Source organism: Tyto alba, unplaced genomic scaffold (genome assembly GCF_018691265.1).
Source record: "Tyto alba isolate M040663 unplaced genomic scaffold, T.alba_DEE_v4.0 Super-Scaffold_38, whole genome shotgun sequence".
In the NCBI taxonomy this organism is placed as follows: domain Eukaryota; kingdom Metazoa; phylum Chordata; class Aves; order Strigiformes; family Tytonidae; genus Tyto; species Tyto alba.
This window is the reverse complement of record NW_024881313.1, coordinates 19,129,055-19,152,399: the sequence shown is the minus strand read 5'-3', so window position 1 is coordinate 19,152,399 and position 23,345 is coordinate 19,129,055. Positions and strand designations below refer to the sequence as shown.

At 37.4% G+C, this 23,345-nt stretch overlaps 1 protein-coding gene across 1 annotated transcript in view; it reads left to right on the top strand.

Annotated features, from left to right (window-relative positions):
• The window catches only part of CUBN (cubilin), a 145,654-nt gene that overhangs the window by 100,477 nt on the left and 21,832 nt on the right, over positions 1 to 23,345 (top strand). The window contains exons 48-56 of the mRNA XM_032991812.2: positions 1,649 to 1,830; positions 3,385 to 3,556; positions 4,514 to 4,720; positions 7,771 to 7,920; positions 8,687 to 8,808; positions 10,673 to 10,898; positions 12,932 to 13,119; positions 15,522 to 15,678; positions 17,188 to 17,337. Of these exons, the coding sequence (XP_032847703.2) occupies positions 1,649 to 1,830; positions 3,385 to 3,556; positions 4,514 to 4,720; positions 7,771 to 7,920; positions 8,687 to 8,808; positions 10,673 to 10,898; positions 12,932 to 13,119; positions 15,522 to 15,678; positions 17,188 to 17,337 (1,554 nt within the window). The remainder of the gene's footprint in view (positions 1 to 1,648; positions 1,831 to 3,384; positions 3,557 to 4,513; positions 4,721 to 7,770; positions 7,921 to 8,686; positions 8,809 to 10,672; positions 10,899 to 12,931; positions 13,120 to 15,521; positions 15,679 to 17,187; positions 17,338 to 23,345) is intronic.

Genomic DNA, 23,345 nt, shown 5'->3' with positions numbered 1-23,345 from the left:
GAATAGAGCTCTCTGATCACTACTTAGCTGAGCTGAAACTTTGAGAGACAAGCAGTCTTCCACTGTAATGGATGTTGCCATCAGTGGTAGGTCTCACACAATGAAGCACACTCTTCCACACCTTTTCTCTCCAGCAGTCAGACCAGGGATGTCCTAACATACACTCCTCACATCCCTCTTGATGAGGAGGAAGGTAAAGAAATGCTGTGATTCTCCTTTATGTTATTCTGTCCCTCTGAGGTGAGTGGTATTCATAAATCTCCCCAAAACAAATAGCTTTTAACCAGTAGGTTTAAGCAGAGTCATAGAACTGCAGAACCACTGAGGTTGGAAGGGCCCTCTGGAGATGAGGAGGTCCAACCCCTCTGCTCAAGCAGAGTCAGGTAGAGGAAGTTGCCCAGGACTGTGGCCAGTCAGGTTTTGAATGTCTCCTGGGATAGAGACTCCAAAACCTCTCTAGACAACCTATTCCAGTGTTCAACAACCCTCACATGGAAATGTGTTTTCATGTGCTCAGATGGAATTTCATGTGTTCAGTTTGTGCCCATTTCTTCTTGTCCTGAGCACAATGACGTCAAAGAGCTGCTCTGATCTGGACTAAGGACATAGACCTATTCCTGCTTCACACTTCTCTTTCACGTTCTTTAGTGCCCATGTAATTATTATCCTGCCAAAATATTGCTAGTTTTAAAAGAAATTCTTCGCAGTAGTGGTCTTGAAAAATTTCCTGCCAACCCTTCTTAACTCCTTCCAGCTCATTTAAAAACTCAGCTGAAAGCTTCCTTATTCTTCATGTTTTGTTCTGCAGTAAAATAACAGAGGGGGAAACAAACTCCAAAACAATGTTATTCCACTCCCAGGACACTCTTATGCAACCATAGAAGAGAAACTGTATTAGCAAAAATTCAATGCAGGTGGATACACAGATTAGACTATCCTGCAGGAGCCTGTGGGGGTGAAGAAAGGGTCTAAATCTCCCACTGCACTCCATTAAACTATATCTCTGTATTTTAAGAGGAAACCAAGGGTAAGCTGGTAAATTTATATCATTAGTCTCAGAAGAAAAATGTACTCTATACCCAAGATCATTAGTGTTTCTTTCCTCAGAGCACAATTTGATGTTCATAACAAAGATAAGAAAACCACAAAATAACTGAAAAAGTGTAACTTAAAATCTCTGAAAGCTTTTTCTCTACCTCTGTTAACCAGCAGAAGAAAAGCACATCCTTCATTATTACTCACTCTAAGACCCTGCTTGTTCTGTGTAGCTCTGCCCAGTCATCTGAAAGGCAGAAATGTCTCAGTCCTGCCACAGAGAGGCTTGTATCACTTGACATCAAAGCCTGTGGGTCACTCAGGCTTCTGAAGCCTGGCATGAGTCCTTCAGAGAAGGTTATATTAATAATTAGGCTAAAAGGAGCTGCTGTGGTCAATTAATATTCAACTACATTTATGATTGAGTGATAAAGACTGGCAGGAATGTAGCTATTTAGACAAACATATGCACAGGGTAGGCATATCAAATCAACCTCTCAGGGCCTCCTTTTTTTTGCACTATTAATGTGAGTTGGTTTTTTTTGTTGTTGTTGTTCTCCTGTAACTCTATAAGCAATGCTTTAAGAAGTGTCCCAATATTTGGATATTTCAGAATGTGGTGGGGATTTTACTGCCCCTGTTGGAACATTTACTTCACCCAACTATCCCAACCTATACCCACATGATCGAGTGTGTGAATGGACGATCACAGTGGAAGAAGGCCGACGTGTGACTCTAACCTTTAATGATATGAAAACAGAAGAACACTGGAGGTGCTCATCAGATTATGTGGCTGTGAGTATTGGTGTGAAGGCAGAAAAAGCTCTTCCTAATCCCTTTATGGAGCATTATTGGACATAATAGAGCTGAAATGTCATTTATAAGTCTACATCTGGTTTTAAGACAAATCATAATTTAATCTGAGGAAAACAGATAAGTGAGAGAAGGTTAGCTCTGTAGGGTATCTAAACTCATCTGCTCGTTTTAGGGTATGGAAATTTTGGAATTGGGGTTCAGCCAGAGGGCAGGACTTGAAGAAATAATTAGAATTGGCTCTTTATCAATTATGGAAAAATCTCAAGGGTTTTTGAAAGCTTTCAGTGTCTCTTCTCTGTGGACACAAAGTCCGTTAATCAGTTCCAGATATCTTTTGACTTTGGAGGTTGTTACTGCTATTGTTACTTATTGTTGTAAATTAGAAAAAAAAAAAAAAAAAGATAAAAAGAGAAATTGCAACAAATAGCTACTACTGTGTTGGACCTTGCGTATTCTGAAAGAAAGATGATGAAACCCCAGGAAATTACACCTATTTACCACCCCAATCTCCAAAAAGATAGATTTTGTTTATTTTATCATGGTTATTTAGTGAAAAAAAAAATCAAACCTGGCACACAGAACTGGACCTGGTCAGATGTACAAATGCCTCAAAAATATGAGTCCTCTATGAAATTGCAGGAACGGAAGATCTAGTTTAGTTTCCCATTTTTTCAGATCAGCAGTGCAAACCCAGGAATCGGCATGATCAGAAACTACTCCATGCACAAGTGTGAGGGGGTGAAGTAGCTCTCCCTTGTGATTTGTAGATGATCTTCCCCTTGTTTTCCTTCACAGATGCTTTAGACAGACCATGGGGAGCTGGCTTTTTATCAATTAATGAAGTAATGATCTCTTAAAGGAAGATCTGTCCTGCCAGCTTTTGTGCCTTCAGCACTCTAATGTATTCAAAATCTCAGTGGGAAACATCGTTTCTGCCTCACTTGCACTGCTGAGACAGTAGTAGAAAGGAAGAAATTCACTCATAGGATAAAGGCTGTGTAAAAGAAACTGCAAAATACATCTGGATCGTCAAAAAGTGAAATGTTTGAATGAATCAGAAATATCCACCAGCACTGAATATATTGGAGCAGATTTTTGATAAAAAACGATGTTGGCTTTAGCAGGACTACAGAGATGTTTGTTTGAAATGGAATTAATATGATCAGTAGATGACATTGTTAAGTGATTAAGTGAAGATATAGATAATGAGCTAAAATACAGTATTCTTCCCATTGAAACTGTTTCAGTTTTTGTTTAGGAAAAAAAAAAAAAAAAAGAGAGAGAGAGCATATGTTTGTGTTTTGCCAAAATAAGCAAGGTATTTTTGATGTTTTACTTTGATCCTCATCTACTCAAGGCAATGGAAGTTTGTTCCAAAGTTTTGAGTAGATTTGGGAACTAACCTGCTATGAGGGACATCAGTGAACCTTGTATTAAAGATGTGACGATTAATTGATTATGATGGTTAAATGATACAGGAGATGCTCATAGGATTGTATTTTGATCTCATAAGAGTTTATTTTGACCCAACAGGTTTACAATGGCCTCAGACAGAACTCTCCCCAGCTGGCCAAGCTGTGTGGTGAGGTAAATCCAGGCACTGAGGTGAAATCCTCTGGAAATACAATGAAAGTAATTTTGGTGACAGATATGTCTCGTGCAGCCAGAGGCTTCAGTGTCTCATACACATCTAGTGAAGATGCAGGTAGGGTGTGTTTTTGAATTAAATGTTTGATCTTTGGTAATTTCATAGCTAAAGAAATGGCACATGTCAAAAAATGACCTAGACAAACAAAAATCCTCTGATAACTTTTTTTCTTTCCTTATATCTCTTTGGTGGGAGTAGATCACATATCTTTAGTTGAAAGGATGTGAAAAACTGGTGAAGTTCTGGGAGTTACAGACTTTATCTGTCTGTAATTTCAAACTTCAAATGAAAAGAACAACCTCTGTTATGGATCACAGTCTTTACTCTCACTGCTGATTCATTGTTTTGTACTTAGTCTTGAGTCAGAGATGGTGTGAAGTGTCCTTATTCCATGAAAAGATCCAAAAAGTATAGTGCCATAGACAACTTAAATAATTCAAGTGCTTCCTTATTACTCAGGGGGGTAATTAATTTATTGTAGCTTGAGAAAGAGTGCAGCTAACCTACTTTTGCAAGCTCAGCCTCCAGAGAGGAGGCAGCTGGCAGAGCCTTACTGTTACAGCCTTGAGTCTTTTGAACTTGATTTTTCAACTCCCCCCAAAGCATCCTACTGTAGCATGAGTGTAATGCTCTTGAGGCTATGTTCCAGAAAAATCTCAAGTCTAGAATTATGTAATGGGTAGGGCTGAGCAATACTAAACTGGAGCAGCAGTGGGATTTTATCAAAATGTTAAATAATGCTTGTTGTATTGATGACACTGCTGAAATATTTTATTTGATACTGTGAATAATTGTTTCTTTGCTTTACACGTGTTTTTCAAGACTTGCCAATAAATTCTGAGACAAGAATGCTTTGTACACAGTGGTAAATAATAAAAAAAGAAGATGGAAAAAGTTTTGATCTAATCAGACATATGCTTGCTGACATATGCATATCAGAATAAGTAGGGGCAAGATTTCTCTTCATACAAGAATTACTAGTATTTTTTAAAAATCTATATTTTGTTTCTGCAGTTTGTGGTAGAGCCCTGATGGGATATGCAGTTGGGAATTTCTCTTCTCCTGGTTATGATGGTGTCAAAAATTACACAAGTAACTTGAACTGTGAATGGACCATTGAAAACCCCTCCCACTATAATTCATCCATATATATCTCTTTCGAGGATTTCCACTTGGAACATCACCAGGACTGCCAGTATGACTACTTAGAGTTACGAATAGGTTTGTATGTTCAGCAGGAAAATGGATTAAGCCTATCAAGATTCCATTTGTGCAACTGTGTTTGTGCTAAATCTAGTTCATATATATTTATAGAGAATGATTGTAGGATCTGTACATTTGAGAGAGTGTTCACATGCATGCCTTCCATGTTGCCTCCCAGACCAGGAGTGGGATTTCACTGCCAGAGCAATGGATGCATGGATTTGGTTACCCTTTCTTTCAGGGTAGAAAATGGAAAACTGGATAGGTATCTTTGGGGGATGAATTGTTTTGGTGGTTGCAATACACACCCGACTCTCTCTTTACAAGGGACAATACAAATTTCATCTCCCTTGAAAGATGGCAGTCAGGAGAAGCTGGAATCATCAAAACAATTTATTTGGTCCACAGCCCATTCTTTCCCTGCTCCTGAAATATCTCCAGGGACAGCAGGAGTGGAGCAAAGAATGCTTTAATTATTCATAGCCTCTGTGCTGCATACCCACTTTGTACCCCACTTTTGTACTCTATAAGATGATTCTCCAAAAACAAATCCATATTTCTTGGGAGACTGCATCACAAAATACAGACTAAAGCATTTAAAAGGAAAACAACAGGATTGGTGCACCAGTAATATCTCTGCATATTTGAGCATCTTTAGCTATCCATAAGAACAAGTAACTGGAAATGTCATATGAAAGTCACTCAGCTAATGCCAAGCGTAGTATGAAAGCTCCAAATGTCTTCTTCACTGAGAGGCAGTATCTGTAAGTCCCAGAGAGAGCAGATTCTAATTTACTAGGAAGTCGTTCCTGAAAGGGGGGGAGTTGAGAGATGGAATCTGTTACATCCTTATTTGCATTTATTTGAAAGAGAGTTCTTGGTTGTATAGTAACAGTTTGTCCTGTGTAGACCCAAAGCATGCATAGCTGAGTAGCCTAACATTTCCCTCCCACGTATGCACTGGAGCTGGGAAATAATAGCAAGGGAATTTGGAGAAAGAAATAATAAAATATATCTGGTCTGTTATGCATCAGTTCCCACTACTCTCACTTACTGTGAACTGCAGGCCTCCAGGCAATACAAGCAAAGGAAAGAGGGAAAAATGTAGTTGTCTTTTGCTCTACACAGTTTTGCCATCTGAATAGTAGTGTTCATTTTGACAATACTAATGGATCTTCAATTTCACAACCAGTGTCATGTCAAAGGCAGAACACCCTAATTCAGCTGTGTGTGCTGACAAGTAACATTTAATGAGCACTGAGATGCAAATAGTGCAAAATATCACTAAACTCAGGCAGGTGCTGTTTAAGACTCCAACACATCAGATGTGGACTTGGGTAAGGGTCCAATTTGACAGTAAGTCACCTGAGAGACCCCAAATGAAACTGAGATGTGTAAAATTCTTTTGAGTTACTCATACAACACATTTAATGATACTCAATGAAAAAAAAAAAAAAGAAAAAAAGCAGAATTTACTTTGTATATTCAATGGTAAATATTTAATCTAAAAAATTAAAGTAAATATCTCAAATTTCTTAGGGTAAGGCTTTTTATTAAGTTATTAAATTTTCAGGCACATGCATGTAGTCTATACATGGTAGTACATCTGAGCATATTGCTACAGTGAAATATACTCTTAAATTTTGGCTTTTGTGGAAGACTCTTTGTCTTTCAGATCATTCCCTTCACTTTGAACCAAATCTTACAGCACAATCTTTCTGTTTACATTTTCCATATATCGACGGTCTAGATCTCTGGCCAGTTGGCCATTAATGAAAACAGTGATTGGTGTCACTTTTCACACTGTAGAAATGGAATAACCTGGGTTGCATCTGTCACATGGTCAATCACCTCGCAAGAAGTGCAAAAAAGAAAAAGTACACTTCACATTTTAATGATCAAAGTAGTTATTACTACTTTTGCCAAACCATAATTTATCATGAACATCTGCTTGTGTAGCTCACTATCATTTTTAGTGCATGTTAACAAGAAAGGTTTTAACATTTCTCTTTGTAATTTACATTAATAGAATTTTATTTTATGTCACCTTTTATCCCTGTGCTTCAAGGCATTTCAAATGGTGTCTGTGTTACTGTATATGAAAGAAAGATGAAGCTACTTAGTCGCGTTATTTGGAATAACTGTAAAAGGACTTTGAAGAGTGCCCAAAGTTTCTCCCTCTTGCTCTAGTGCCTTCTTCACAAGAATAGTCTGCCACTGTGTGGAGTTAGGAGTTGCTTTTGAATGGATACTTTTAAGATCAGCTGATTATTAGAGAAAAAATCTGCTGATTATTAGAGAAGCAAACTTAGGAATGGCATTTCCTGGATCTCATGAGGAACACTATTACACTTATTTTCCTTCTGAGAATATATCAGTAATAAACAGAAACTGATACTTCTACTAATGTGATGGATAAGAGCTTACACCAACATGAGCAAACATTAAGAGTCATAGAAGTGCAATGGCTTGTATTGTGCCTTCCTTTTAGGTTTCAATGATTTGAGCAAATGGTGGCATCTTTTTTTTGCCATACAGAGAACAGTATGTTGAGTTCTCTAGGAAAGAGATGCCCATTGTTAGTACAGCAGTGACAGCTTGTTCGTGAATGAAGCACATCCCTATATGGTAGAAAACTCAAAATCCCTGTTGACTTTAATGAGGATGTCACAAACACATAGGCTTCCACGCAGTCAGGTCCTTGGGCCATCTGTTCTTCCCCAAAATGTCTGGAGTTTTGGGGCACCTTCTGTGTTTGCGGGTCTGATGGGTCATACAAAATGGAAGTGTGCAGGATGTCAGGGAGGGGAGAGAAGGAGACCAAGATATTAAAAGGATCATTAACACAGCTTTGGAGATAACTTCCTCACTGAGATTTAGATCCCAGCAATGAAATGCAGTACTCTACCTATACCCATAATAAATAATCAGTTATTAAGTGTGATAAGTACTTTTCTCTGTTTTCTAGTCAAAACAAAATTAAATGTATGTTTGCCCTATGTATTTTTTTCTATTATTGTAGCTCTTTTAGGATTGAAAAACTGTATTGTTTTTCTTTCTTTACTCAGGGGATGCTGATGGAGAGTTAATAGCCAGACTTTGTGGTCAGGCTGCACCATCTGTGCCACTAGTCATAGCTGCCCCCCAGATCTGGGTACACTTTGTAAGCGATGAAAACACAGAAGATAAAGGATTCCTGGCCCATTACAGGTTTGAAGGTAAATGGCTTGCTAGACTGTTGTCCTTGCAGACTGAGTCACTTCTGGGGAATGTTGCCATTCTTTTGAGAATACACACTATGGGATCAACTCTCAAAGAGGTCCTCGAAAGTTACACAGTCCCTGCCACTATTTATATCCAGCTAAAGCAAACATATGCTAGCAGTTGAACTTTCAGACTTATTTTCTGCCTCACTGTTCCCATTCCCCGAACCACTTTTGACTTTTTGCAATGCAGTGCAACACTAAGAACAGCTGGTTGCTCTTGGGAATAAGGATATAACAGGTAACACCAGCCAAGTTTGACTAACTTCAAATAGGCCTCCAGAGTGCTAGCATGTCTGAAATGCGTTCTGCTCCTTGAACCTTTGCACTCATTTTGAAATGCACTTAAAGCCATATCAGTGCAAATTACACCACTTTGCCATTTACATGCCAGCACAACTATTCTTCCTGTCACAGCTGAATTTAGCCTTGGTGCTTATCCAGACACATCAGCAAGTTTTTGACTTGATTGTGTTCTTCAAGAATGGCATTGGTTTGCTTAGGAGTCTGAGGTAAATAAAGGAAGATAAGGTGAAAGAAACAGCTGTGTCAGCTGTCAAAGGTTTTGCAGAGCTATATTAAGTATCAGAGTAAATGCAAAGTTTCAAGGTCACTGCATCTGTTTACTCACTATTCAATGACAAAGATTTTAGAACTTCCACTCATTTGATTATGGTGTTCAGTTACTAACATGTATTGAAATGTTACTTTTTTTCTTCAGCCTGTGGTGGTATTCAGTCAGGTGAAAGGGGAGTTATCTCAAGTCCTAATTATCCAGAGCCTTACAGCAATCTGAATCACTGCTCCTGGTTGTTGGAAGCCCCTGAAGGTGAAACCATCACTGTGAGTAACACAATATGATGATTTGTGCATAGCTGGCAGTGTGAGAAGCATCCTCGAGTCTTGAGGAGCAGGTTTGAGACAATTTGGGAAACTAGAAATGTGAAGGAATGAAGTATCTCCCCATCAGCCTTACCTAAGAAAGAGGGAGAAATGAAGACAACACAGCCAAACTAGACTGTGCTTTTTGAAAAGCAGAAGAATCCTAGTCTAACTTGACCTCAAAACAGCACTGACTTCTTTAAACAATGACTTAGGAAGCTAAAATAACTCATGTTATTAGATGTGCATGGATAGTCTCACTGTCGTGACAGTAAACATGAGGCTGACGTTTTTTCATCTGTACAGAAAAGTTACAAGCCACTAGAAAGTTACTTTCATGTCTTAGTAATTAGTTTGGAAGGTAATATGATTGCTTGTACAAATTACATCAATAAGATGCTACTCTTATTTCCCAATAACTATTAATGGGCTGCCTGAGGTGCTACTTTCTTGAGCCAAACTGCTGAGAGACCAATTTATGCACCTTTATGATCAAGCAGTACTATACTTCACTCACTGAATTATTTGACTGATCCTTTGGAGAACAGGCCCAATCAGTGAAATTTGCAGTCCAGGTCAGAAAAATATCTGCAAAGCAGTTTTGTAAAAACACATTAAAGTTTTTCATATGTAATGTCTTTCATTAATTTCCCTATCATGTTTTCCTTATTTACAACTACAAAGGTATTTCTTAGAAATGCAAACCCATAGTGCTAATTATTCTGCTGTATGATATTCTGATCAGTGCCTAGGTACTTACTTCAGGGAATACAGGATTATTTTAGTAGAACACAGAATTTCTATCTAATCCACCAATTTGTTTAAAGCAGAACTAATCTTAATCAGATGGAAGTAGATTTCTATTTTTAAAGGACTAATTAGCAGCCCCCTCAGTGAAGGCAGACTAACCTTTTCCCGTATATGCTGCCGGTTTCAGTTGCTGATAAAGTTCCAAACCATTTGAGCTAAATTTGTATTTGGTCTTTGCCTCAGGCAGAGTTCTTTTGGAAATGAATATACACAGAAGTCACAGGAAGAAATACTATGTATTTGCTAAACTTTTCCACAAAGATCCTAATCCTGGAACTGGTTAAAAAAGAACTTACTGGAAGAGGGCCAGGTAGTCATTAGTGTACATCAATATTTAAACATCAACAAATCCAGGAGTCTACGGGATCAGCAATCTAAATCTTTGAACTGGAAATCTCATCCATGTGCATATCAATTCAAGGACACACAGCATCAGTGTGGGAGGGAGACAGGGTCAGAAGCTGCCTGCCCAGCCCATTTATGTGATGCATCCAGGCTCACAGGAACTAACCATGCAACTGTTTATCTCAGATTTAATGGAAACTAGCATTATTTTTAGCAACTGTTAAGTATTCTGGTTCAAAATAATAGGAAGAAAAAAATCCAAGGCTTTTTGCTTACATAGCAAAAATTCTCTATTTGAACATGCAACTTCAGATTTCATGACCAGAAGGCCTTGAGAGCAGGAAAGTGGTTCAATACCTGCACATATTCAAGACCATTTTGAAGAACATACTTAGCTTCAAACATATGCTGAAGTCCCAATAATGTGAGTTTTGAACCTGTGTGTTCCTCTTCTGTTTCTGTCTTCATGCTAAGTAGCTGCTGTTACTTGTAGTGGCAAGACTTCAAGCAATACTTGCAGGAGAGCATCAAGGTGAAGTGAGGGTCGGATTTCTGAGCATACTCAGAGATCATTGTGCTAGGATGCCTACAGGATCTGGCTGGAATTGCTCTAACCCATTCGCTGGTGTGGCTGGTGTTAACTTCTGAATGCCATTTTTGTGTGTTGCAGCTTACTTTTACAGCCTTCCACGTTGAAAATCATTCGCTTTGTAAGTGGGACTCTGTTACTATCCTGAATGGTGGCTCTCCTGGTTCTCCTGTCATAGGAAAGTATTGTGGAAGCACATCGCCTGGGACTGTTCAGTCTGGTTCCAACAAGCTAGTCATCATCTTTAACTCTGATCATTCAATTCAAGGAGGTGGCTTTCATGCAACGTGGACAGCAGAATCTCTAGGTAAGAGAAAAAATACTGATTTTGTCAGGTCTGACATGGCAGTTTATCATGCCTGTATAGCACTTTTCCACCTAAAAATGAAATAGGATTCCTCTTCTTTAAGTTTGCATTAAAGAACAAGGAAAAATACATGCCAACATCTTCAGCATTCCTGAGAGAAGCCATCACTAAAAAAGCCAAGTATTAAGCCAGTGTTGTCTGATCTCACACAATGAAATAAAATTTGGATTGATTTTGTACTTTTTAAGCCTCCCACTGGCAGTCTCTTGATGTCTGTAAATTGATAACATTATCCTCCCAGCAGTACTATCTATTGTCAGTGACTATGAGACATTTTATTTCTTGAATAACAATTGTTTCACAGTTTGATTTGGTTTAAACACTCGAAAGAGGTCAGTTTCAAAACACAGAGGCAGACAGAACTTCTCAAAGAGCGCATGTGACAACAGCCTAAAACTCTTCTTTAGTGGAGATGTTGTTACACTTTTGAAGGTGATACACGTGCAGGATTGAATTGGTACTTCTAAAAATCTACCTTCCCTCTGTTGAAATTATCATCTCTCTGGAAAAAAAAAAAAAAATAAAAAAAAATAAAAAAAGGGTAGCTCACTACTTGCACACTGTCTTTCAGGAGGTGGCTAAAGGCAAGTGTAGATGTGCTGGCTGGTGGCAGGGCAAAATTCATTGTGCCTTCCTACCTCAGCTTCAAATGTTCTGGTTGATGCTGACCAGCTTTTGATCGGTTAATGATCTAGCAATATTCACACAGTCAGTTGATGGAGTTTCTTAAACATATCAATAGTCTGTGCTTGCATGAATATACACTTCACTTAAGCAGGTTTTTGACACTGTTCCCTGTTGTCACTGGGATTTCATGTGCAAGGAAGGCCCCTCTTCAATGATGTAGTACACATTAGAATACACTTGCAGTGTGCATAGTCAGTATTCTCTCTGTGAAAGTAGATTTCTTTTATATATCTCATTTCCTTCCTTCAGCTTTCTTCTCAGTTCTCCACTGAGAATCTCTGCCTTTACACTCTGTATGTGTGAGCAAAACTTGGCCTCATCCTTCTAAACACAACTGTCATTTCTAACATAGAAGAATTAAAAATGAAATCTGCCTTTTGAAGCTAATATGTATTTTTTTTAATTGAGGGAAAGAAGTAGAATATTCTAAACCTTTGTTTAGTCTTTATTCATCCTTTTACCACACCATCTCTGAAATAATAATAGGTTGCTAGTACTGTACACCCAGCCCTAGTAAATTATTCTTGGCATGGTATTTGCAAGTATGTTTCAAATTAACTAAACTTATTATATATAAGAACATGAGCTGCCACAGGGTCACAACTAGCTATTCCTGCTTATAAATGAATCTGTTAACAATTTTTAAAGGCATGTTTTTCATCCCTCTTCATAATCCCACTGAAATCCACAGGGCTGCCTGGGCTGGAGGAGAAGTCACCATTTTACCCCGGGTAAACGGATGTAGCTTGAGTAGTTTCACATGTGGAACTGCAATATTTGGATGTTGCAGAGAGAGAAAAAAAAAACACTGTTCAGCAGTAGTTTGAGTTTCTTTCCCTAGGGTGCTTTTCTGAATGGCTGTCAGTCATAATGTGCATGCTGCAGGGTGTGGGAAGGAACCTGCACAATCTCGGGAGAAGTATTTTTGTATTTAATATCAAAATATTAATGTATTTCTGACCCTTACTCTCTCTCTAAGTGATACTAATTTCTAATTGTCAAGAGTATATAGATGAATTAGTGCAGAAGGGTATGAACTGACAAGGAGAAGGAGTTTGTGAAGAAGAGAAAGTAAAGTACAAAAGAGACCTTCTCTAGATTGTAACTGCCTCCCTCATTCAGGGACGGGAGAGGGCAAAATCATTACAAGAGGGGTAAATGAAGTTTGAATGGATGTCAGGGCTTTCCTCTCTCACTCTTGCAGGGACAGAAGCAAGCAGCCATTCAAAGCTGACATCAACAGGAAATAGTTGAACATTTCTCCTACCTGTTGCTATTTTTTCCAGGATGTGGTGGAATTATTCATTCAGATAACGGTATGATCAAGTCTCCTCATTGGCCTCAAAACTTTCCCATGAACACCAGATGCACATGGACCATCATTACACATGAAAGCAAACACCTGGAGATTAATTTCCACAGTAACTTTCAGATTCCAGATAGCAATGGAAGCTGCCAGAGCAGTTATGTGAAGGTAAAATAATTGTTGGCATTAGATCTGCAGAGCTCTGCTTTAAGAAGTCATGATTCCAGAATCCTGTTTTGCAGTCGTCATGGTTAGAATTGTCAAGACACAAAATTAATGAAATATAAACTGAAGTCCTTATATCAATAGACTAAATTTTCTGTATGCCTTGAGAACTGACTTGCATATATTTTTAAATTTTATCAGTTTTTGAGGTTTCACCTCCAGCAGGGTCCCATCACCCTATATGCTGCCCCAAAAATTAAAAATATGAAGAAAGTACATATGACTTCAGAACCAGGAAATAATGAGAAAATATAGTGTAATGAAAAGACCTTTGCAATTACTCCAGTGAGTAAAAAAACAGGAATGTGACACTATAATTCTACAAAACTTTATAAGTCTATAAACTTATAGTTTATATATATAATATATATAATTTATATATATATTATATATAGTTTATATAATCCAAAGTGCATTAATCCTTCTTTTTTTAATCTCAAAAACCAAAGATAGTATTCTTATTTTTCATAGGCTGTCAAGAGCTACTTGTTTTCAAAGCAATAGAATGCAGTGGACATGCTTTGAATTTTTCAGTGTAAGTTTTTTCTCAGGCATTTGGCATATGTTCATTGGTTTTGTGCTCATTTTCTCCATAGCAGTACAACTCCCACTTGAAATAAAGGGCAAATATAATCTGACAACATGTAGGAAGACTTGAGCAGCTGTACATTAGATCTATACCTACTAACTTACTAAAGCACTGTTGCACTCATATTTAAGCCTGTGGGAAAAAAGTACTATTAGATTTGTCTTTTTGTAGCCTGCTCCACTGATTAATTGATGTAATATGTGTCAACAAATTTCACTAACATGGAAGTCTTAATGACACCCAGTAAATTTCCTTTAATTTCGAATTTCTGAACTGTCCTGAATGACATAGTCAAAACTGTGTCAACTGGAGATTTTCTCCATAGAGAAAAATCTGAAATTTTTGGTGATGTCCACCTCCATTTCTGAATGTCCAATTTGAGAAGTATGAAGGTGTCGATATAAAAAAGTGTGAAACAGGTGTAAGTTTCTTCCATTCATTCCAAGCTGAGCAGCTAAAAAAGAGGAATCCAAAATCAAAAGTGACTTTGCAAAATCTTGGCCAGGCCATAGGCTGTTTATATTATTACTTTGAGCATCCCTTGCCTCAAACACCTGGCCAGCTGAATGAGGTGATTCATATGCCTACACATCCAGACTAACCCTTGGCTAACCCTTTCTAGGATGGTTGCTTAGAGCAATCACAATTTCATGTTGTTGTTCTAGTTCCACTAGACTTTTTTCAAACGCATTATTTTAAAAGTCAAGTATTATTTGTTTTTAATATATTTTTGGTATAAAGTACTAGTGAAAAACCTGTTTGAATATGTCAACAAAACCCAAATCTATTACTAGAGTAAATAATTTTTTCTTTTTTCTTTTTTCTTAAAGCAGATGTTTTAAATTCTTGGCAATAAACATCCTGATACAGGAAATTACTTAAGCACTCAGAAACATCAAACATTTATGCCTATGATTAATTTTATATGTGTGTTGAAATTCAGTGCTTAAACTGTTAGCCTCAAGTACATGTTTAAGTAATTACCTGAAAAGGGTTTCACTTAAATACTTATCTAAATGTGCATGTGCTTCTTGAATGCATGGTTTGATTGAACTTAAATTGGCTATTGGTACAGCTGAAGTAATATTTTTTAAAAACTTTGTGTTTCTCTTTATTATATTTTTAGTGAATTATATTATTTTGTTAACTCTCCACATAATTTGATACTTGTCGTTGAACAAGTGAATGCAACATACAAAATTGGGAATAATTTTTAATTAGAAAGACTAGATATTAAGGATCCAGATCTTCCAGTTTGATGCCTCTATATTATCCTAGCATGACAGCTTTGTTTTTTATTGACTTATGAATAATGTAAGGATTGCTTTTAATAATTCATTGTATACACAGATATTCATAGGATGTATTGAGATAAGTTAGCAGAGACAAAATAGAGGTAGGCAATGATGTGTATAAAATTGTTTTTCTCTGATTCCCTGGACCTGATCTACGTTGGCTCTGCTGCCACCAGGGGTTCGAGCAAATGACTTCCAGATGCCCTTCAGAGGTCTCTGGCGACCTGAGTTACTCACTGTGATTCACTCCTTGGAGAAGACTTTTTTTTTCTCCACTGACTGCAGAGTGAACAGAGGGTGATCAGCTCCAATTTAGATTCAGTGAGATTCTAAAATTCAGTGTGAATTTAATCCCACCCTAAGACAATGAAAAGAACAACTGCATATGCAATTCCTGGTGGGTTCCCACATACTACATGGGCTTTGAAGGCACTAAACCATTTCCATTCTGGGCTTGTCAGGTGTGGAGAGGAAATGATGAAGAAGAAGCAGCTTTGTTAACCACAGGATGTGGAAGTTCAGCTCCTGGTCCTGTTGTTGCTCCAAGCAATGTGATAACTACAGTATTTCAGTCTCAGGATGCTCCTGGGCCAGGTTTCTCTGCATCTTTCATGAGCAGTAAGTAATATTAAAGCCAGATGGCTCTGTTAATCCATTTTGAATTAGTCTGACCTGTGTGTAGCAATTCAGACCTCAGTCTGGCAAGGCATTGAAGCCTCTGCCCAGCTTTTGAAACCAAGTTTCCTTACTGAATGCAATGGAGCTACTACTATGTGCGCCAGTGTTGGACTTGCCAAAGATCCTCCATGCAGCTATAACTTTGTAGCTATTCTTAACTACCTTTGCCTTTTCAGTGTCCTGAAAAGAAATGAATAGGCTTTAAATTTTAAGAATGTGTTTCTTTGTAGTTAAACTGCTTGGATGCTAAAGCTATAATCTTCTTAAAAAGGAAGAAGGGTCTGCTCTTCATTTAGAATTTTTATCTCTGTTCTTCTTTTCAAGGCACATGCTGAAACTGTGGTAATTTCTCCTGTGTATGGTGTAGCCTATGCCCTTCACATAAACTGCTCTTATGAGAAAAAATTACTTCTCACCACCTGCTCTGGCCTTTGTTTTGCTTTGTTGTATTTGCATTTCATGTAGCTCAAGTGGCATCTCTTGGGTGGGCCTGTCTATTTCTTTAACTATGGCATGTGCTCTGTGATGGTCAAACCTACCAGAAGTATAGGAGGTAGTAGTAGTTGTTTTTTATGTAGGATGCTGCCAAAGGAAACCACTTTCCCTTCATTGGATATAAACAGTGAGAAATTAAGTGCTTAGAGGAAGACACTATTGAAGTATACAGAATTCTGAACTGAAACTGCTTTTGTTTTTATGTCATCTGCGCTAATGTCAGTAAAAACTAACAACCTCTTAGTGGAGACAATCACAGGCTTCATATGCCTTTTCCTAATCTTACCCCAGCATTTCACTGTGCACTGCACTTTTTTAAGCCTGTAGTTTAAAATAAAGAGGAACCCCAAGGCCAATAAGTCATTAGGGTCAGAAGGAGCTCCATGAAAATGAACAGTTCTGCGTGCTTGAGAAGTTCTGGGTGGCAAACATTTCCTGCCTCTGCATATAGCAAAGCAACCCAGAGATGGCCCTGCAGACTGCATCCTCCTGGCTGTCAGGCATGAAACAAGACTGGTACCACTTGGGCTAACATGGGCATTTTCAAATGAGGCTAAACTGCTGATGTGCTCCAATAACCCTCCCAACCAATTCAGCTATATTTGTATGTTTTAAGGGATTTTGAAATGTGCAGTCTCCAAAAGTGTAAGAACAGCAATGCTGTGTCCTTAATGCCAGTGGGTTGAGGGGCTATGGCCTGGTCTTATGCAAGACGCTGCAAGATACTGTGTGAGGCTGTACATAGGCAGTCCCTGTGTTTCCCAAAAACACTGCTCTGTGTGTGCGTGTAAGACCTGCTTCTGCCATCATGCCTTATACTACTCTCCCTAGTTTTTTGACTAGCCTCTTAAGGAAAGATGAGACCCTTGTGTACATTATTGTTTTTTTCACTGCAAAATTGGAATGATGTTATCACCTGGATTATAACTGTGTCTTATTTATTTATGTTTGCAGGATGTGGAGTAAATTTCACCAGCCCTACAGGTCGTATCGTCTCTCCTAACTACCCTAGTCAGTATGATAACAACTTGAACTGCAGTTATATCATAGATTGGGGACCACAGTCACTGGTGATCCTAGAGTTTGAGACTTTCCACTTGGAAGGTAACTGGTTCTTCATAATTTCAGTATGGACTGTGAAGTGTAACTTCATACTTCAAAACATACAAGTCTTCTATCATGGAAAATAGCTGATGGTTTAATTTGCTGATCCATTCTGAAAGTCATTTACACACAAATATTTACAGAAGTAGTTTCCAAGGTTCCGTTTTGCATCACTGAAAGCTTCCAGGAAAGTGAAGATAGATCTCACCTGTTGAATATCTTACAGCAATGAAGTTGGGAATTTGCCAGGTGATTGGAGTATAAGAGTGACTGTGGCCAATTTGAGTTTTGGTTCCTGCCCTTGTTTTGCCATTGAGTTTTATAATCTTTTTGATCTTAGGCCATCTGTTTTCCTTTTCAGTGCTTCTGTTTCCTTAACTGATAAAATGGATATAAATGTACTCAGGTGTTTTACAAGGATATACAAACATATGTAAAATGTGAAACTAGGTGAAAGACTACAGTAACTGAAAATGTATAAAAGTTGTTACCCTGTACATAGTCATGAACAAAAGTCCCTCTTGAGATTTTCAAGCATGGCAATATCTAGCCAAGAAATAACAAGTATAATATCCTTGTCTCATTGATGTGAATGATAAAACTTTCCCAACTTTGACAGGATCAAATTTTTATGGGTGTAGATGTCATGATAACACAGAGTAATCAGTATGTCCAAATTACTTGGGTGACATCACATGTTTTAAGACCATCTTAATTTGTTTCCCTTGAAGTCACCTAGACAAAGAGATTTTTGAGTAATTTGTTACTAAACTGGGGTGCATAATTTGATTTTTTTTTTCAGACCAAACAATGAGGTCAGAAAATAGACTTCTTTTATTTTATTTTTAAGTCTTCAAACTGCTTTGAATTCAAGAGTATTCTGGTTCAAACTTAATTTAGGTCTGAGACAAAGATTTGAGTTGACTATGATTTTATATGAAACATGTTTTTCATTCCCTAATACAAACTGCTACTTTAAGAATTTTTTTTTTTTAATGAAACGTAAACAACAGAAATTACATAATTTCTTCATGTAGAAGACATTATTATTCAGCAGACACACTAAACATTAGGCTCAATCATATGATGCCAATGTTGACACCTCTATAAGTACATTACGGATCTATATTCTGTCTGTGCATTCAGTTAATTTATAAATGGATTCAAGCTTTTATTATCAGGAATGTTAAAGCAAAGAGGTGAGTGATACAGACATAATAATAAACATAGACCTAAATAAATACTGAAAATGTTCTACTTCTTACAGGGCAATTTACTCCTTTATTGTTATAGACTTCATTAGGCTGCGCAAATTAAAAGTCCTTAGTCACATGAAGGAAAAGAACCGTGGATATGAGCTAAAGGACATCTAGTTATGAAAGAGGAAGTATGATGCTCTCCAGTAGTTGATTATAAATATTTTTCACAAAATCTTAAAATACATCCCTGTAGCAAAGTAAATTGCCTGGGTTTAAATTGGAAAGAAGATTGAAACCACTGTCTTGCAAACTATTGAGCAGAAGTGAAAACTTGTCCAGCAGTCCCACTGAATATGTTTAGCATATGTGCCTAAGGGTTTCCAGCATGAACTCCCTTAGTTCTTTTGCAAAGGCAGGGCAACATTTGACAGCATCTGTTAAAAACATTTCTAGCTATTCCATATGCAAGCAAGCATTGCACCTGCTTAGTTTGTTGCTGAGTGTGGCCTTTAAAATTTTAACCATACTAGTACAGATGTTCTGGATTGGGTTTTTAAGTTTAGCTACATGTCCATTTAACATAATTTACTACCTATTTGACCTCTCAAAAGAAATCCAATTTTTTTTTTTCCATGGTTGTTTAGTAATGGAATTAAGTATCTAAAATAATGCCTGTAAGGCATACATATCTCATTGACTTTAACTGGTTGAGATATCTTTTCCAGAAAATTAGAAAGCAGAAGGTAATTGGCTATAGTACAGTGACACATTGGTACAAAACTGAGTGACTTCATGGGTTAGTCAAAGATCTCTGCTGTAGAGTAGTTATGTTTTCAATTATGATGAAACGCCTGTTCTAATTATAAAGAACGACTCTGAATGAGGCAGTTAACCCACAGCGATGATACAATATCACTATCTGGAACCAAATGAACATGACATGCATGTACTAAATATTAAATATGTATTAAGCACTAAACATAGCAAGTAACAGAGAAAGAGAGAACTAGAGGAAACTCCTTCTGTTGATTTTGTGATCAACTTTTAATATAAACTGGCTGCTTCCTGATAGAAAAATTGTTTTTATATGACTTTGAGCCCCTGAAAATAGACATATAATTTAGATGATCACCTAGATTTAGCTCCTCCTATAGTGATGTGGAAAAGTGCTTTAAACTCAAAACAAAATGTGTTGTACAGGTGGAATTAATTGACTTCTGAAGGCCTCCCTCACTCTCTATACCAACTATTACAGGCAGCCGTAGACAATAGCTTACACAAGATACTTAAGATTTCGGCAGCAAAATGGGCAAGCATAAACCTATGAATGGAGCTTGGCTTAGTCTCTGTGATTTCCTTGCATCCTGAAAAAAGTCTCTTTCTGTGCCAAACTGAATATGGTTACAGAACCTCTCTGATTTGCCTGTTTCAGGAAGTTGCATAGGTTCCCATTTGCTTCTTGTGGTACCACCTGCATTGTTGTCTTTGGTTATTTTATAAAGAACCAAACAAATGGGGGTGAGTTTGTTTTCTCAGCCCCACTTCTGCCATAGTGATAAGTGTTGTCTTCCATTTGTTCTCCCTCCTTGGATCAAAGGTCTACACAAATCTAACATATTAGAATTAGTAGAAGAACCTTATCTATCTATCTATCTTAGTAGACTTACTATCTAAGAAATAATTAACCACATCCATCTTTTGTTCATAAGCTTTATTCAAATGAACATCCCTACAAATATACCTCTAGGACAGCTATGGTAGTGTATTATTAAATGGCAATAATAATCTTCAAGTATGAATATAACATTAAATAAAATCTGAGTTCCAAATCAGGGAAAATTAGGGGAAATGGATGCAGGCCTCCGGCAATAGCTGCTTTTAGAATTCTGTAGTATTTATACTCTGTCCATACAAAACAACTGCATTGCATTGATACAATATCGACCTGAAAAATGTTTTAATAACTTGTTTATTTCTCCTTTAAAAAAAAAAAAGCAACTGTAATTTTGCAATCTGGGATAGGGTCACAGCTTTGTTTGGGAATCTTCTCTATCTGCTTTCTCAGTTGTTACTAGGCAATTCAGAAAATAGACAAGTTTTGCAATAGGTTATTTTGAAAGAGGATATATATATATATATATATATGAAAGACTTGTAATTCCTCGCTTTCAAAATAGTATCTTGTGCTATGGAGCTGGTTAATATATTGCACAGGAGTATATATCTGCATAATACTTCTCCTACATTAGTAATTACTAATTGTATTATCATCTATACCAGAAGCTACAGTTGTGAACCAAAACCTCACTTTTTTAAGTTTTACAAACTTTAAACAAAAAGACAGGTTCTGCCTCAATACAAAATGAAACAGAATCTATGGCTATAGACAGAGAGATGGAAAGAAGACATTCTTATTAGTGATCAGATAGTTAGGGGCCCAAATTCAGACAAGGTTTTTGTGCAAGTATATCAAATGGTTTTATGGAGAATAATGAAACTGAACAGAAATTTGTGCTAAATGGAGAGGAGACAACATAAAGGCATATTTTTTAAATGTAATGTAAGGACAGCTGAAGCTCTTATCATGTGAACTTTGCAGGCAGTAGTCAATGTATCAATGCTGAGTGATACCAAGAGATGAAATAGAGTGTAGGTACATAACAAAAGGCCTTGAAATCAAATGCATGCAGCAATTCAAAGAAAGAGGGATATGTTCATAACATCAGGCCAAATAATTGATCTCTCCAGCAGTGTTTGGAAGAAGTATTGTCAAGGCTAGAGGAACAAATAGTACAGTATCCATGTTGGAAAAATCACTATTTCTCAGGTGAGAGTCATAACTATGTGGAATGACAGGAAAGAGTTTATCTTAAAGATAATAACTGGAAACACTTGACAATATTTACATCTAGCCTGGTTGTGAAGACCTGGAGAGGTCCAAATCATAGACGTGGACCTAAGGAGGGCAGGCAAAATAATGAGGCTGTAAAGAAAGAAGATGCAAGGGATGCAGGGGGAAAAGCTCTCCTATTAAATAGTTTTGTTGAGAGACAGAAATAGGATTTTAGTCTGAGCAGAAAGAGGCCTGGAATAGGGAAGTAGACTTATGGGGTCATCAGCATAGAGATAGTAGTTGCATCTGTCCTTGCAAATGAGATTATACAGAGCTAATGTGGAGATAAAGACAGGAGATGTCTCATTGAATCCTCATGGATTAATCGGAAGAGAGAATATAGTAATACCAGAAGGATGAGCAAAAGCTCTTAGTAGACAAGGTTTATGAAAAAAAAAACAATGCTAACTATGTGGAAAGTGCCCGTTAGCTCAAAGAGGATGTGGGTCTAATTTCTGGCTAAGAAAAGATCTCTGAAGACTTGTGAAAGCTGTTCCACTGTAGTGGAAGGGACAGAAACTGGTCTAGAAAAGATCTAAGATGATAGAATTAGAGGAAATAAACCACAAAGAAGAATTTCTGATGATGTGCTGAGTATGTGTAGAGGCTGGAAGTATGACATGAGGAGATAGAATAGAGGATTCTGAGGCTGGCGATTATTTACAGAATAATTCATTTATTGTGGTGAGAAACTAAGGAAAAGTGTAAACAAGAGAATGAGTTACAGGATAGATATCAAATAATCACCAGTCCTACCAGGATTAATGGGTCATAAATGATATCAGCCCAAACAATAAGGATTCAAAGCTAGAAATTAAGCCTTTTGCTCACAATCATATGCCAACCATCATATTCTTTCTAGTGCAGCATTTTGAAACAGTTTATAATGGGTACTGTGGGCTTTTGCTTTTCTGAGAAATCCATTTCACTTCATGCCTTTCTCTAAAGTTTTTTCAGAAAAGGACCTGAGTTGCTTTCTCAAATCTTTTCCATTCTGAAATTGTACTTGTCTCCATTTCATTTTTTAAAATTTGTTTGTATTTGAAATTGATTATGTTTTTAAATTATATCACATTATCAATTATCCTTATAATAGGATAGGACATTAAGAATATTTTTAATTATTTATTAACAGTATAATCAGCTATCTGATGTGGCTGGTGGTTTTCAGCTTACTACTCTTACTAGAGTCAGAGAAGCACCATATTTCCCTATTACCATAATTGTAAAGCATGTTAGAATACATTATCTTCATTGAGAGAGAAGGAACTTTTAAATTAAAACTCCAGAGAGAATCTAAAATATATCTGACTGCTGGGATCACTCTGTTGTTCTTGTGAAACAGAATTATCACTCCATTCCTATTTGACATCCTGTTCAATACGAGTCATCCTGTTTCCTACAACACTAGGAAGCAGCTTGTTTTGACTGGACAATCTGCAGGAATCACTCTGCTGCAACAGTAGACTCAACGCCTCTCCTGTTAAATTTAGATAATTCCCTATTAATCCTTTGCAGTTTAAGTAACTGCCCCACTGTTGCTAACATATTGCTAAACATGATAACTTCAATAAACATGTGACACCCCAGCTTCCATTATGCTTTTAAATGATGAAGAGAAAGACAAAGGAAACATCGAGTTGTTCTATAAGCTTAACAACTAACGAAGCTCATTTTTCAGCACATGTACTGTGTTTTTCATTGCCAGCACTAATCTACCTTTTTTGCATAATCCATGTGGCTCCCTTCTTGCTCCCACATGATACCAGGCACCTCCAGCTCCCATCATACATCCCTTGGTGGTACCACCAACTTCTTCCTCCACTTAGGGCTCCCAGCTGGGCAGGAAGGTGGTGACATGGCTCTAGGCTACCATGGTGCCAGTGGCTGGTGCTTGGCAGGTCTCTGCCTGAACT